The 17500-nt window shown below is 43.5% G+C and overlaps 1 protein-coding gene across 1 annotated transcript in view; it reads right to left on the reverse strand.

The window, feature by feature from the left end:
- LOC143301995 (uncharacterized) overlaps positions 1-17500 on the reverse strand; it is a 253776-nt gene that overhangs the window by 123421 nt on the left and 112855 nt on the right. Inside the window, exon 7 of the mRNA XM_076616479.1 lies at positions 10976-11155. Coding sequence (XP_076472594.1) covers positions 10976-11155 — 180 coding nt within the window. The remainder of the gene's footprint in view (positions 1-10975; positions 11156-17500) is intronic.

Raw genomic sequence — 17500 nt, forward strand, 5'->3', positions numbered from 1 at the left:
TCTTTTAATTAAAGAAAAGTCTGGATGCAAACACCACCCTTCTAAGGTGTATAAATCATTTACCACTCCTCTAAATTCTTTACCTCACACTGAGGTTTGTATAAGTTGTTTTTTTTTATTAATTGCCTTAGTATCTTACAGTCAGGGTAAAAAAAACAACAACAAAAAAAAAAAAAAAAGAACAACAACAAAAAACCCCAAAACAAATAAACCAACAACCCCAAAACAAACAACCCCCCCCCCCATCTAAGTTATGTACAAATTCTGTGTTTTTCCTTCAGGGTGTGTATGTAAATACAGCATCCATCTGTCATGTCCAAGTTCTTAGTTTTGTATTCAGGGTACAAAAAGAAACGTTTTGTTAAAACGCCACCCAACTGGCTTCTTATAAACCGAAAACTGTATCAAGACATCCACAGTAATGATCGTTTTCTCGTCAATTAAACAACAGCAGTGGTGGTTGTTGTTTTTTTTCCTCCACATTCAAAAATACAATTACAGCAGCGAAACAGTTCGCAAAAAACCATATCGAAAGAAAATTTTTAAAAAGTAAGAATTAACAAATAAGTAAAGATTCTGGAGAAGAAGAAGAAGAAGAAGAAGAAGAAGAAGAAGAAGAAGAAGAAGAAAGAAAGAAAGAAAGAAAGAAAGAAAGAAAGATAGATAGAAAAAAAAAAGACCACTAATTCTGCCATACAAACCAACATCATGCAACATTATTTTCAATTCATTTCGCGGAGACCACTAATTCTGCCATACAAACCAACATCATGCAACATTATTTTCAATTCATTTCGCGAAGCCATTGCCACATTTCAATACAAAATTCGAAAACAACGACAACGACAAACAAAAACCTATTACACCTCAAAATACTGAAAAGCAAAGTGCTGTGCTAGCTGTGCATTACAAGCGACAAAGTAATCAACAGCAACAACAAAAGCAATATATAATATTATATATATACACAAGTACAAGAAAACGAAAAACCCACACGTAATAATTATGTTCACATCAAAAAAAAGCCAGAACAATACACAGAAATACAGGTCAAACACCAATGGCCAATTCGTGTACAACCAGGAATTCAGCACACCCAATATTTGCGCGCAACTAGCAGTGTGTCATATACACACATACAAAAACAAAATCTAGCCACCAAGCGACACTTTGTTAAAAGCGAAATAAGCACCAAAAAAAAAAAAAAAAGCAAACACACATATATACATCAATCATACACAATCATTAGGAGAAAGCAAAAACAAAACCCGCTTTTAATGAAGCATGTCCTCGTTTAATTAAAAAAACAACAACAAAAAAAACCCAGAAACACGGCACACATTATTAATCATACACAACCGTCTGCAACGAGGGGTACAATAAAACAGGTCTAGACTCCCATAAACAAAAACAACTTAATAATCGTCCACAATGTGCATGTTTGAATCAGAAGGGAAACATGTATACACAATAACAGTACCACTAGAAAACAACTCAATAATCACCCACAATGTGCATGGTTGAATCAGAAGGGAAACATGCACACACAATAACAGTACTACTGGAGCATAATCATTGTGGGAAACACTACTTGGACGAAAAAGGTGATGAAAACATCAACCTGCGTGCGTTGTGGAGACAAGACAGACAGAGAGAGAAGGGGAGGTGAAGGAGGGAGAGAGAGAGAGAGAGAGAGAGGGAAGGGGAGGTGGAGGAGAGAGAGGGAGAGAGAGAGGGAAGGGGAGGTGGAGGAGGGAGAGAGAGAGAGAGACAGAGAGAGAGAGAGAAGGGGGTATGGGTATGGATGAGAGAGAGAGAGGGAGAGAGAGAGGGAAGGGGAGGTGGAGGAGAGAGGGAGAGAGTAGTGAGAGGGAAGGGGAGGTGGAGGGAGAGAGAGAGAAGGGGGTGTGGAGGAGAGAGAGAGGGAGAGAGTGAGAGGGAAGGGGAGGTGGAGGGAGAGAGAGGGAAGGGGGGGTGGAGGAGAGAGAGAGGGAGAGAGTGAGAGGGAAGGGGAGGTGGAGGAGAGAGAGAGGGAGAGAGGGAGAGGGAAGGGGAGGTGGAGGAGAGAGAGAGGGAGAGAGTGAGAGGGAAGGGGAGGTGGAGGAGAGAGAGAGGGAGAGAGTGAGAGGGAAGGGGAGGTGGAGGAGAGAGAGAGAGGGAGAGAGTGAGAGGGAAGGGGAGGTGGAGGAGAGAGAGAGGGAGAGAGTGAGAGGGAAGGGGAGGTGGAGGGAGAGAGAGAGAAGGGGGGGTGGAGGAGAGAGAGAGAGAGAGAGAGAGAAGGGGGTATGGGTATGGGAGAGGAGAGAGAGAGAGAGAGAAGGGGAGGTGCAGGAGAGAAAGAGGGAGAGAGAGAGAGGGAAGGGGAGGTGGAGGGAGAGAGAGAGAAGGGAGGTGGAGGAGAGAGAGAGAGAAGGGGGGTGGAGGAGAGAGAGAGAAGGGGGGTGGAGGAGAGAGAGAGAGAGAAGGGGGGTGGAGGAGAAGAGAGAAAGAGGTGGGGTGGAGAGAAGGAAGAGGAGAGAAAAAGCGGGGTGAGAAAAGGGGAAAAAGAGAGAGAAGGGAGGTGAATGAGGAGGGGGAGAGAGAGGAGAGAGAGAGAGGGAGGAGAGAGAGAGAGAGAGAAGGGGGGGTGGAGGAGAGAGGGGAGAGAAGAGGAGGGAAGGGGAGGTAGGAGAGAGAGAGAAGGGGGGGGAGGAGGAGAGAGAGAAGGGGAGTGGAGGAGAGAGGAGGGAGAGAGAGGGAAGGGATGGGAAGGGAGAAGGGGGGGAGATGAGAGGGAAGGGAGGGGAGGAGAGAGAGAGAGAAGGGGGGTGGAGAGAGAGAGAGAGAGAGAGAGGAGAGAGAGTGCAGAGGGGAGAGAGAGTGAGAGAAGCAGGGGTAGTTGTGGTAAGGAGGGGGGAGAGAGGAGGGTGAAGGGCTGTCGAGGGAGGGGGGTGCAGGAAGAGAGGGTAAGGGAGAGAGGGAAGGGAGGTTGCGGTGGAGGGAGGGTGGGGGAGAGAGAAGAGGGAAGGGGAGGTGGGGAGAGAGAAAGAGGGCGAGAGATGAAGAGGGGGGGAGGAGGGAGTGGATAGAGAGAGAAGACGGTGAGGGGAGGATGGTGGAGGAGGAGAGATAGAGAGAGAGAGGGGGGGATTGGAGGAGAGAGAGAGTAGGAGAGAAGGGAAGGCGGAGGTAGGAAGTAGAGAGAGGCCTGCTCAGTCGCCGGTAGGTGGAGTGCGCTCGCTCTCTCCCTTTTTATCACGCTGCAGTCTCTGGCCGGTGGGACGAAAAAGCTCTGCATCCTGGATCTGCTCACCTCCTTGTCCGTCTATTCCGCGCGATCCTTCGCTAGTGCTGGCGTTATTCTTCTCCGTCCCTTTAAAACTGTCGGTATGTCAATTCGTAGGCACATGACTCTCTCAAGCGCTCGATTTAGCGGCAATCGTCGTTCCGTACGGTCTCTCCGACGTTATATCTTATTCTGCTCTCGTCTACGTATTCGCGCTGCTCCCTAGTGTAAGGCTCGATATCTCTCGCGGATCTCGCTCTGGCGTCCGTATGCTCCCTCAAGTAAAGCTCCCCCGAACACGCCCGACCACTCCTGACAGGACACCCGCCTCTCCTTAGAACAACAACTCCCCCCCCACCACCCCCCCCCCCCACCCCCCACCCCCCCCACCCCCCCCCCAACACACCATACCTAACAATCCCCCAAACTCGATGATGATATGATGGCATGACATGTAGCACCAATGCAGATGATGCCATGACCAGCACACGTACCATAATGGCCTGGCTCGAAAAAGTCAACAGCTACAACCCAACAAACCACCAATAGAGAGAGCGTTAAAGACTGTTTATTTATATTTATAAATTTAATCGAATTGTTGGGGGAAAACAGCGATGAAAGAGACATTTACCCCCGAAAGCGGAGTATGGCTGCCTACATGGCGGGGTAAAAACGGTCATACACGTAAAAACCCACTCTTGTCTATACGAGTGAACGTGGGGGTTGCAGCCCACGAACGAAGAAGAAGAAGAAGAAGAAGAAGAAGAAGAAGAGACATTTTGCAATTTCAATCACGCGCGCACTGTATGAACACAAGAACTGTATGGTAAAATAACGCACAACAAAAGAAGGAGGAGAAGACGGAGGAAGAGGAGTTGGAGGAGGAGGAGGAGAATAAGATGAAAAACAACAACAACTATAACATCAACAATTACAAGCAAAAAAAACAACAAGGAAGCATTAACTTGAAGAACATGTTAAAAACCTCGCTTCAACAATAGCAACCAGGAAACAACAACAACAACAACAACAAAACCACCCCCAAAACAGCAACATAAAGTGAACTGACAACAGCAGCAGCAACAATGAAAAAATCAACAGCAGTGACGATCACAAATAATCACTACCTGTGCACTACAATGCATGCTTATTAGACAGACTACATGATAAACGAAACGTTAAAATAAAAATTCACCATCTAAGACACAGAGCAGTAATAATAATTAAAAAAAAAAAAAAAAAAACAACTAAACTAAGGCTGACTACGTGTTAACAACTGTCAAAAAAAGAAAAAAAAGAAAAAGAAAAAAAAAAGAAAGAATGAAATAGAATATACAGATAATGTGTGATAACATCTAACATGAAAACTACGCATGTGATTATTACGTCATTGTCCAGAGAAACGTAGAACGTGATAATTATGTGTCAAACAAGTCACTTAATTAATTAACTAACATGCTACTACTTCAACCTGAAGCACGACACACGTGAACCAACATTTGGCTTTGCATAAGCAACACTAAACTTAGCGTTAAGAATCCCCCTCAATCCCCACCCCCCACACCACCATCCCCCTACACCCCCCACCCTCCTAAGTCAACGCCTTAGAACAATACTGAACACTAAGCAAACTTGGCGCTTAAAAAAGAGATCGTTTTTGCAACCTTTCCCAACAGTAAGGTGAATGTCACACAAGCCGATTCAGACGTGTGCGGTTGACATGAGGGAAAACAGAAATCGGGTTGAACTGAACCGGATGTCAAAACTGATCAGATCTGTGTCACGGTGCTAATCATGTCTATTCTTCTAATTTCTCTTCTGTTTAAATATAATATATCAGGCATCTGCTTGGCAGATGTGATGTAGCACATATGGATTTGACCGAACGCAGTGACGCTTCCGTCCTTTAACTACTGATACCGATACTGTTGAGAGAGTCATAGTCCTTCGCAAAAGACTATAAATAAATTTCCAGAGCAGCGGGGAAATCACTGATCATACAGCTAACTCTCACTGTCATTTCAGGAAAGCTTCGTTTGATCGTTCAAGTCTATCTGTCTCGTGGTCTGTACGGCTGAACCTACGCACGCAGAAGATGATATACGCACGTTAAAGATCCTGTAATCCATGTCAGCGTTCGTTAGGGGTTACGGAAACAAGAACATACCCAGGATGCACACCCCCGAAAACGGGAGTATGGCTGCCTATGGCGGGGTATATAAACAAAATGGTCATGCACGTAAACTGTTACATGTCTGTCTGAGTGTACATGTGTGCGTGTCTGAAATCTGATTGAATGACACAGGAAACGAATGATGAGCGCCCAATGGCAGCCGTCAGTCGGCTCTACCCAGGTAGGCAGCCTATTGTGCAAAATGACCCCGTGTTTGTAAAGCGCTTAGAGCTTGGTCTCCGACCGAGGATAGTCGCTATATAAGTATCCATATCTATCTATCTGTCTATCTATCTTGAACCTTACGGTTCAAACGCGCCTTCCTCGACCTGTGTGGCGTGGCAACTCCTTAAAGGCTAAGTCGGTCGCGTGGCAAATAAGAGTGACCTTTCGATGCCTGGGGCGGGAGAAGCAAAGCATAATTAGTGTACTGAGTCATAAACGGGTTGTAAAAGAGATTACTTATTGGGGGGATCTTACAGAGAATGGCACACATTGTGAGAATGGGTGAGCTGTGTGTGTGTGTGTGTGTGTGTGTGTGTGCGTGTGTGTGTGTGTGCGTGTGTGTGTGTGTGTGTGTGTGTAACGTGTGTGTGTGTGTGTGTGTGTGTGTGTGTGTGTGTGTGTGTGTGTGTGTGTGTGTGTGTGTGTGTGTGTGTGTGTGTGTGTGAATTTTTTTTTGTTTTGTTTTGTTTTTTGGTGTGTGTGTGTGTGTGTGTGTGTGTGTGTGTGTGTGTGTGTGTGTGTAACGTGTGAGTATGTGTGTGTGCGTGCGTGCGTGCGTGCGTGTGTGTGTGTGTGTGTGTGTGTGTGCGTGCGTGTGCATGTGTATGTGTTTGTGTGTGTGTGTGTGTGTGTTTTGTTGTGTGTGTGTGTGTGTGTGTGTGTGTGTGTGTGTGTCTGTTTGCAATAGGTTGATGAGCTCATCAAGTCTTTATTGTCCTATTCATTTCTTCTTTTTTTCTTAAGAGAAAAGTTCAGGTCTCTGGAAAAAAACAACAACAACACAAACTAAAACAACCTGTCTAAACTACGAAGATACACACACTCTCTCTCTCTCTCCCCCTCCACCCCTCTATCCCCCGTCCTCTCTCTCTCTCTCTTCCCCTCCCCCCCCTCTCTCTCTCTCTCTCCCATCTCTCCCCCTCTCCCCCACCCCTCTCTGTCTTCCCCTCCTCTTTCTCCCTCTCTTTCTTCCCCCCTATCTCTCCCCCTCTCCCCCACCCATCTCTGTCTTCCCCTCCTCTTTCTCCCTCTCTCTCGTTAACCCCCCCTCTCTCTTCCTCCCCTCTCTGTCTTCCCCTCCTCTTTCTCCCTCTCTCTCTTTCCCCTCTCTCTCTTTCCCGCCATCTCTCCCCCTCTCCCCCACCCCTCTCTGTCTTCCCCTCTCTCTCTTTCTCCCTCTCTTTCTTCCCCCCTATCTCTCTCTCTCCCCCTCTCCCCCACCCCTCTCTGTCTTCCCCTCCTCTTTCTCCCTCTCTCTCGTTTCCCCTCTCTCTCTTTCCCGCCATCTCTCCCCCACCCCTCTCTGTCTTCCCCTCTCTCTCTTTCTCCCTCTCTTTATTCCCCCCTATCTCTCTCTCTTCCCCTCCTCTTTCTCCCTCCCCTCTCTGTCTTCCCCTCCTCTTTCTCCCTCTCTTTCTTCCCCCCTATCTCTCTCTCTTCCCCTCTCTCTCTTCCTCCCCTCTCTGTCTTCCCCTCCTCTTTCTCCCTCTCTTTCTTCCCCCCTATCTCTCTCTCTTCCCCTCTCTCTCTTCCTCCCCTCTCTGTCTTCCCCTCTCTTTCTCCCTCTCTTTCTTCCCCCCTATCTCTCTCTCTTCCCCTCCTCTTTCTCCCTCCCGTCTCTGTCTTCCCCTCCTCTTTCTCCCTCTCTTTCTTCCCCCCTATCTCTCTCCCTCTTCCTCCTCCCCTTTCCCCCACCCCTCTCTGTCTTCCCCTCCTCTTTCTCCCTCTCTTTCTTCCCCCACTCTCTCTCTCTCTTCCCTCTCTCTCTTCCTCCCCCCCTCTCCCTGTCTCTCTCTTCCCCTCTTCTTCCTCCCTCTCTCTCTCTCCCCCCCCTCTCTCTCTCTTCCCCTTTCTCTCTCCCCCCTCTCTCTCCGACTCTCCCCCCCTCACTCTCCCCCTCTCTCTCTTCTCCCTCCCCCATAACCCCTTCTCTCTTTGTTCTGACGGTCATAGTCGGACACGACTGACTATCATACGATACCTTCAGTGAATTTTGTTTTGAATACAGACTTAAGGTCGCACTACAAAAAAAAATTTGTTGCGGATTAATCAATCGAGTCTACGGTATCTCCATGGTTATATATACGATATGTGCAAATGGGTGTGGTGCTACTGAAGACAGGGTTTATCTTAACGAGGTTGTCTGTCAGACATGACATCGAAGGTTTGACGTTGCGTGCAAGCGCTACGGATGTGTTAAGCGTGCGCTTATACAAGCATGCTTTTGTGCGAGTGTGCGTGTGTGTGTGTGTGTGATGTGTACGTTTGTGTGTCTGGGTGTGTGCTTGTGCATTGTTATGTGTGTGTGTGTGTGTGTGTGTGTGTGTGTGTAGGTGCAGGTGTGTGTGTGTTGGTGTGTGTTTGTGTGTGATGTGTACGTTTGTGTGTCTGGGTGTGTGCTTGTGCATTGTTATGTGTGTGAGAGTGTGTATGTGTGTGTGCACGCGCGTGCGTACTGATGTACGTACCTGCGTGGGGGGAGGGACAGTAGAAGAGAGATTCAAAGACTGACGGGAAATATAGATAGATAGATAGATAGACATACAGATAGATAGTTAGTGACAGGCAGACAGAGACAGAGACACAGACAGAGACACAGAGAGAGACTGAGAGAGTTTTCTACAGAAAGTAGTGACCGTTATTCATTAAAAAAAAAAAAAAAAAAAGGCTCCTGCATTCAGCTCTGTGTGAAACCCACAATAATGTAGAGGAAAAAGAAAAGGAGGGAAAAACAAACAACACACACAACAACAGCAACAACAAACCAAGAGGCGGCTTTTCTTTTTTCTTTTCTTTTTTTTACCCTCTCAAATACAGGCGGAAAGAGAGAGAGTTGTGGTGCCGTTAACCTCGAACACTACCGTTATCCTCGGAAAAAACAACAACAACCCCCACCCCCCCGAAAAAAAACAACAAAAACAAAAACAAACAAAAAAAAAAAAACCGTTGCACTGCACGAATCGTATGTCTAATTAATGAGGAATCAATGTAGAACTGATCGGCACGTCTTTTTTTTTTTTTCCTTTTAAATCAAAGCTAATATAAACGCGACGAAACAGAGTGAAATAATTATAAATAAATAAATAAATAAAACCTCAGTCCAGACTTCCAAAAGAAAATGAGCACTCCCCAGCCGGTACCGCGTCGTCACTAAGCGGAAATTTAACTGAATTAATAACTCATCTGTTTATCGATCAAGGTATCTTTACATCATTTCATCTTATTGCTGATTTTTCCCTCAGTGTCTAAAGCTGATCAGATCTTTCCTGCCTGAACGCCTAAATTTTGCTTCACACACTGATCTTCTCTCTTGAATAGATCTCGCCGCCGTTGAGTGTAATGGATGAGAATCCGAACTGTCGCGCCTCCACGGAATGTTTTTTTAGAGAACGAGAGCTGACGACAAAGAGTATTGCGTCGACGACACTTTAAGTACGTCACTCGGCTGGGGCTTGAGTGGGGGGGGGGGGGGGGGGGGGGGGGGGGGGGGGGGGGGGGGATCCGTTTTGTTCGTTCTTTAGTTTTAAAGTCTTTTCACTGTAAAGTGATATTAGATGAGGGTAGGAAAAAAAATCGAAGGAGGAGAGGGAAGAAATGACTGTGTACGCATGCGAGTACGTGAAAGTGTGTGTGTGCGTGTGCGCGCGCGTGTGTGTGTGTTACATATGGAAAATGATCGATTTAAGTTTTGTTTTGTTAAAACAAAAAAAAGAAAGAAAGGAAACAGAAAAAGCATAACAATATAACTGCTTCCTAATGAAAAACTAACAACTATAACAGCGAACCTTCTGGACTTTTTTTAACAAGGAGTTGAGAAAGTCCATACATTAGCAATGGACTGCTGAAGATCGTCAACACTGAAGATGATTTCAGTTCAGGGATGTGAGACTTTTAACATACCGCAAGTTGGTATATGACCGGCTGTTTTGTGAGCACCACAGATGCAAGAAACGTTACTGACATAACTTTGTCTTAAAACAATTCATTTTCCATCTGCAGATTAGAGAAATGATTTTTTTTTTCTGTCTGCAGGTAAAAATATAACAGCAGATCGAGGATAACTCTGAGCCAATCACACTGCTTGTGGCTTGGTTGGTTAGATGGAGGGAGGGCCGGACATGGAGATGGTGGAGGAACGGGAGGAGAGAGGGGGATGCGGAGGGTGCGGGGGGAGGGGGGTTGTGGGGATGTGGGGGGTGGGTTGGGTTGGAGGGGAGTGATGAGGTGTTGTGGGAATTTGTGGGTAGGGGGAGTGGAGGGCTTGGAAGAAGGCGAGGATGGGTGTATATATATATATATATATATATATATATATATGTGTGTGTGTGTGTGTGTGTCTGTGTGTGTGTGTGTGTGTGTGTGTGTGTGTGTCTGTGTGTGTGTGTGTGTGTGTGTGTGTGTGTGTGTGTGTGTGTGTGTGTATTTCTTTTTATCACAGCAGATTTCTCTGTGTGAAATTCGGGCTGCTCTCCCCAGGAAGAGCACGTCGCTACACTACAGCGCCACCCCCCTTTTTTTTTCTTTTTTTTTTTTTCCCCCTGCGAGCAGTTTTATTCGTTTTTCTTACCGAAGTGGATTTTTCGACAGAATTTTGCCACGAACAACCCTTTTGTTGTCGTGGGTTCTTTTACGTGCGCTAAGTGCATGCTGCTCACGGGACCTCGGTTTATCGTCTCATCCGAATGACTAGCGTCCAGACCACCACTCAAGGTCTAGTGGAGGGGGAGAAAATATCGGCGGTTGAGCCGTGATTCGTTCGAACCAGCGCGCTCAGATTCTCTCGCTTCCTAGGCGAACGCGTTACCTCTAGGCCATCACTCCATATGTGTGTGTGTGTGTGTGTGTGTGTGTGTGTGTGTGTGTGTGTGTGTGTGTGTGTGGAGGTAGGGGGCCGGGGTGGATGTTGAGGGAGGAAGGTTTGAGGTGAAAAGGGGTAGTTGTAAGGGGTGGCAGTAATAAGGTGCTGCTGTCTCTAACAGCACCACAAAAACAACTGAAAAATTTATAGATATATATATATATATATATATATATATATATATATATATATATATATATATAAGAAGACGAAAAAAAAGCGAAGTCGGTTAATTAACAACAACACGGTGGGTTGGGGGGGTAGGGGGGGGGGGGGGGGGGGGGGGGGGAAGCCCATACTCATCTCAAAACTACCACCCACCAACCAAATCAACTACAACACAAAAAGGATTGCGCAAACGAAAACAGCATGCAAGGGTTTTAAAAAAAAAACAACAACAAAAAAAAAACCCCAAACCCCACACAACCCCCACCAACCAAAACAGAAAACTTACAAACGGGTCATCCACGCCCCCCCGCAACTGAGCTGCTGCAGCAGCAGAGGAGGCAGAGGCAGAGGAGGAGGAGGAGGAGGAGGAAGCGAAGAACGGTAACTGCAGCGATCCTCTCCTCTGGCGGGAGGCCGGTGGCTCCAAGAGTCCCGTGATCCCGATAGAATCCCTCCTGGAGTTCTTCTGATCACAGGGGGAGGGGAGGTGGTTCCCGATGATGACGATGAAGAGGAGGAGGAGGAGTAGGAGGAGGAGCAGAAGAAGGTGGAGGAGGAGGAGGGGTACAGGGGGGGGTATTGTGGAAGGTGGGGGTGGGGTGGGGGGAGGGGAGAGAGAGAATCCGGGAGAAGCAGCAGAAGAAGAAGAAAGAGGAAGAGATAAAAGAGAGAGAGAGAGAGAAAAAAAAAGAAACAGAAACATGACCAATATTGCAACTTAATCGCCGCCACCATGACGTCATTCGCTAGATTTATATCATCATCGTAGTTTGTTGTGTTTTTTTGTGTTTTTTTAAATAAAGAAAAAGTATTATTTTTTTTTTAAACCAGTCTTGACGAAGACATCATTCGCTAGATGTCGTCACCGGTATCTAACCCTCTAAAACCTGCCAATAACAAAAAGATACCCCCACACACACACACGGGGTGGGATGGCGAAGAGGGGGAGTGAGGGGGACAAAATAACACCATACTAAATTGAGGGGGCAAAAAGAATATGACCCCCCCAAAAAAAACACACAAAAACAACAACAACAAAAATAAAAACACACACAAAAAAAACCCACACAAAACAAAAACAAAAACAAACAAACAAACAAACAAAAAACCGCCCAAAACTGCAACTTTGAACTTTGTGACGAGCGCTCTGACCCATGATCTAAGCGCTGCGTGGGCCTATCTATGAAGGAAATGACCAGTGACAAACAACATAATAAAAGCATATATCATGAAAGACTTAAAGAAAAAAAACAACAACAACAACAACAACGACAACAACAACAAAAAAGAAAAAAAAAATTCCCACAAAACACGCAAGATGGCGTTTGCCTGCTCCTTGTGACTGAGTAATCACTTTAAGATGGTTTGCAGTAGAGAATACAAAGGCTAAGTGAATTGCAATCATCATCAACAGCAAACCACGAATATCGTCATTAAAAAAACAAAAAAAAAAACCCCAAAAACAAACAAACAAAAAAATTCTTACAATGTTCCTTATCAAAGATGTTTTTTGGTTGTGTGATTACTTAAAAAAAAAACAACAACAAAAAAACAACAAAAAACCCCAGCAATTCTGCATCATTCAACAATGCAATCTAAGCACAGGTAAATCACAAATCTTTTGCGTATTTTGCACATAACTACGCTCTTGAAATTAAATTATCAAAAATATAGTTAAAGAATTCAAACGAACGAACGAAAGAACGAACAAACAAATAAATAAATAAACAAACAAACAAATGAATAAACAAATACAAGCAGCAAATTGATACAAAGATATCTCCACTTTAATTGACAGATGCGTGTGCTAATCGATCACAGACACACACACACACACACACACACACACACACACACACACATATATATATATATATATATATATATATATATATATATATATATATATAGAAAAGAATAAACGAGAAGTCGGACAATCATTTAAGAGGAACAAAAAGAAAAGAGAGAGAGAGAAAAAAAAAAGGACAAAAGAATATATTCCTAGCAGCAGCAATCATTTTACATGACTTATGTAAAATTTCCCAAATCAACCATCATGGACTGCACATGAACACACACACACACACACACACACACACACACACACACACACACACACGTAATGGGAACAGGGAAGAAGGAAAGAAGGAAGGGAGGAAGGGGGGGGGAAGGTCTCATCAAGATCGCCTTACTTTTCAACAAGTGCAGTACAGTGCAGTGTGCACACTATGGATAGTTTAGGTTAGTACTGTCATTTGTTACATACACTGTGACAGTATACGGCTTTACCTTCAGTGTGACTGCATCTACAAGCGCAGTCTGCCACTGTTGGGTCCCTGTTACATTGTGATTAATCAGTTGATTAATTAAGACTACACGGTGGTAAGGCAAGATCGCGTGCACGTGGGTGGTTAGTTACATGTGAACTATAGACACACGTTATAGTGGGTGCGCTTGGTTCGAGAATGAGGGATGGAGAGAGAGAGAGAGAGTTTCAGAGAGAGAGAGAGAGAGACAGGCAGACAGAAAGATAGACAGACAGACAGACGGACATGCAGACAGACAGACAGACGAATCACAGAAATACAGAAACACAGAGATACGGATAAATACAGACTCAGAGATTTAGAGATCTTAAAAAAACAACAACAAACAAACAAAAACAAAAGCAAAAAAACAACAAATAAAAAAGATAAACAAAAAAATAAAACAAAAAACTAACAAAAATAGTATGGAAATGAATAAACAAATAAATAAATAAATAAATAAATGAATCATTGGATGAATAAATAAATAAAGAGATGAATAAATAAACAAACAAATAAATAAATAAATAGATAGCTAAATGAATTTTTTTTTTTAAATAAATAAAAATAAAACATTACAACCCATTCTGATCCAGTGGCTTGGAAGTGCGGTCACCTAAAGGGGCACAACTCAATCTTTTTTTTTTTATTGCTCATACGGGCTAACCTCCCGTGCCCTCCACCCCGGTTTAAAAACAACAACAAACAAACAAACAAAAAAAAAAAAAAAAAAAAAAAAAAACACACACAAAAAAAACCCCAAAAAGAATGAAAAACATTGCAAGTATTGTAGTCGGTACAAACACAGGAGGCTTACTATCTCTGAGAGATGAAGAGACAGACGGACAGACAGACAGAGACAGAGACAGAAAGACAGACAGAGAGAGAGAGAGAGAGAGAGAGAGAGAGAGAGAGAGAGAGAGAGAGAGATCTTCGTAACATCTGATAAGCATTAGTGAAGCGTATTGTGAACAATCAGCTGGGGGAAAAAAACAAAAAAACCATGAAATCATGTACACTTGGGCACTATCTCATTTGCTTCAAATGCAGCAGCGTAAAGATAGGCTCTACTGCAGCAAAATCGCTTTGACAGTCTACTGTCTATTGCAACTCAGCATTTTTTTTTTTTCCTTTTCTTTTGCAAAGCAGCTTCAGCTTACTGCAAAATAAGCACTCATAGCTGTACATATCAACAGTTTTGCTAATGTAATAAAGCTTCAAAATATACAAGTTGCTTTATCTAATCATCGGTTGTGTGATGTGGTCAACAGTTTTTTTTAAATTAATCGTAGAGAACAGTTTCAGGGACTTGTCTCTTCGTGTGCGTGTGAGTGTGTGTGTGTGTGTGTGTGTGTGTGTGTGTGTGTGTGTGTGTGTGTGTGTGTGTGTGTGTGTGTGTGTGTGTGTGTGTGTGATATGACGGTGTTGAAGCTTTTGTCTTTATTCTCATTGTATTCTAATCAAATCGTTTAAGAAAACAACAACAAAAAACAACAAAACAAAACAAAACAAAAAAACAAACAAAACAACAAACAAACAAAAAACAAACAAACAAAAAGTCTATTTCTCAAATTGTCTTTTTTGTTTTTATTTTTTAATTTTTTTTTTTATTATTATTATTTTTTAAACGATTTGACAATTTGAGAAATTGACTTTTTGTTTGTTTGTTTGTTTTCATGTATGCCTTTAGGCTAGCTCAAACTCACACGAACTATCGTGTCAATATTGCCTATACTGCGCTGCCTGCTCATTCTAACAAAGTACTGAATAACAGTGTTTACATTTTACGCAACAACTGGGTCTGGCAAATTGTACGACATGCTGTTATCAGGTAATATTTCATGGTCAGAATTTATTTTATTTTATTTTATTTATTTATTATTTTATTTATTTTTTGCTGGTGTTAACACCGTCTGATTAATCAATGTTAGTTATTCTTTGATGCATTAATTATATACCATTAGTTATGTGAGTTCTTGTCTAAATATTTGTACAGCAGCCATGCAAAGTTAATTTTTTGTTGTGTTTTGTTTTGTTTTGTTTATTTGTTTGTTTGTTTGTTTGTTTTTCCCCCGTCAGCAATTCATTTTCATTTTTGTGAATTAATTGATCATGTCCGAATTCATTCAAGAACAGATTAGTGTCAAATCACATTAATATTCGGAAAGCGAATATACTGTTATAATCTATGTTATTTCCAAGAGTTAAGAATTCATGTTGGGCATATGATAAGGACTGATACTGGACAGCTCTCCAGCCCAAATTTATACATCAGTTCACTGTGATACAAATGTCACGCCGCGCATGATAATTTATGATAAGGGCTCAATGCTCGCTCTTCTGTCCATAATCTATGTTATTTTTCCTATTGCTCTTTCGTCCTCATCTATGATATATTTCATAGTGTGTAGTGATAAGAAACTCTAGGGAGAGCTGGACAGTTAAGTGCAAGGTCTTCAGAGAAGAAGCCCCCCCTTACCCCCTCAGTCAAAGTGTTTCGGCCCTTAACTCCTTACGCCTTTAACCCTTTCACCGCCAAACTCGCATTTATGCAGCAGCGAGGTAGAGGACCCATGTCACTGAAGGGTGACCAGATCATGGGTCTGTTATCCATGAACCTACTGTACTGCTCTTAAAGTTCGGTGGAAGGACAGGCCATATTTTTCTACACATCACAGGGGGCAAATCCCCAGCTATTCTTAGACGCCATATTTTCTGTGTTCATAACACAAGTGAATTTTTGCACTCTAAATTGACTGGCGGTGAAAGGGTTAACTCGTCAGGATTCAACGCCGCGCAAATGATCAGGACTCGATTCTCATCTGTCCTGATCCATGCTGATTCGTCGTGTTTTCACAATGATGAGCACGTGTTAATGAAGTATTCAGCGCTCCTCTGTCAAAAATCGATCCGGATATGCCATAGTGTTACGAATTCATGCTAGGAATGTGACAAAGACTTAGTGCTCTCCTGTCCCAGTCTACGTTAATTCCTAGTGTGGGAATATGACAAAGACATAGTTCTCTCCTGTCCCAGTCTACGTTAATTAATTCCTAGTGTGGGAATATGACAAAGGCATAGTGCTCTCCTGTCCCAATCTACGTTAATTCCTAGTGTGGGAATATGACAAAGGCATAGTGCTCTCCTGTCCCAGTCTACGTTAATTCCTAGTGTGGGAATATGACAAAGGCATAGTGCTCTCCTGTCCCAATCTACGTTAATTCCTAGTGTGGGAATATGACAAAGACATAGTGCTCTCCTGTCCCAGTCTACGTTAATTCCTAGTGTGGGAATATGACAAAGACATAGTGCTCTCCTGTCCCTGTCTACGTTAATTAATTCCTAGTGTGGGAATATGACAAAGACATAGTGCTCTCCTGTCCCAGTCTACGTTAATTCCTAGTGTGGGAATATGACAAAGACATAGTGCTCTCCTGTCCCAGTCTACGTTAATTCCTAGTGTGGGAATATGACAAAGACACAGTGCTCTCCTGTCCCAGTCTACGTTAATTAATTCCTAGTGTGGGAATATGACAAAGACATAGTGCTCTCCTGTCCTAGTCTATGTTTATTCCTAGTGTGGGAATATGACAAAGACATAGTGCTCTCCTGTCCCAGTCTATGTTAATTCCTAGTGTGGGAATATGACAAAGACATAGTGCTCTCCTGTCCCAGTCTACGTTAATTCCTGGTGTTAAACTTAAAGATACATGCTGGACGCATGACCGATAAGAATTTCGTGCATGACCTTGTGTTATCATCTATGCTCCTGATCTATGTTAATAGTACATAGCTGGGTTCCTATCTCTATCACGATGAAATACAACGCGTGCTATTCTTCGTTTAAGTTTGTTTTGTTATTTCCGTGCCTTCTGAACTATCGGTGTTGTGTTATTCTATCTTCGTACTAATATGTTAGTTCATGCATTCCGAAGCCTCGGTGCTGTGCTCTTTTGACTTTTCAAATACAATTATAAGTTAGTTCTCAAATTTCAAGAAAAAAAGTGTGTTTTTTTTTCTTTTCTTTTCTTTTTTTTTTGTTTTTTTTGTTTTTTTTTGCTTTGGTGAATGGACAAGGACACCTACATATAAGATACTACCCGTTTCAATGGTTATCATCATGCAGACTTAAAAAAAAGAAATGATAGTGCAGGTTGTTAATTAATGATAGTGCAGGTTGTTAATTAAAAAGGAAGGGGTAGGGGTAGGGAGTAGGCAGGGTGGATGTAGGGGTGGGGGTTGGAGGGGGTGGTGGTGGTGGGGGCACGGAATGGGGAGGAGAGTAAGGAGGAAGTGGGTGTGAACAAAGGGTGGGTGGGTGGGTGGGGGTTTTTGAAGGGGAGAGAAACGACTAAGAGGGCAAAAGAGGTGTTATTATACCTATCACCATTCTTCAACACTGTACACTCCACGGGTAACCCGTAGGTAACTGTTAACTTACACAGTCACAGCCACAGCCACACAACTATATGGACAAACACACACGCACGTGTGTGTGTGTGTGT

The sequence above is a fragment of the Babylonia areolata genome, chromosome 28 (assembly GCF_041734735.1).
Source record: "Babylonia areolata isolate BAREFJ2019XMU chromosome 28, ASM4173473v1, whole genome shotgun sequence".
NCBI classification, from domain to species: Eukaryota; Metazoa; Mollusca; class Gastropoda; order Neogastropoda; family Buccinidae; genus Babylonia; species Babylonia areolata.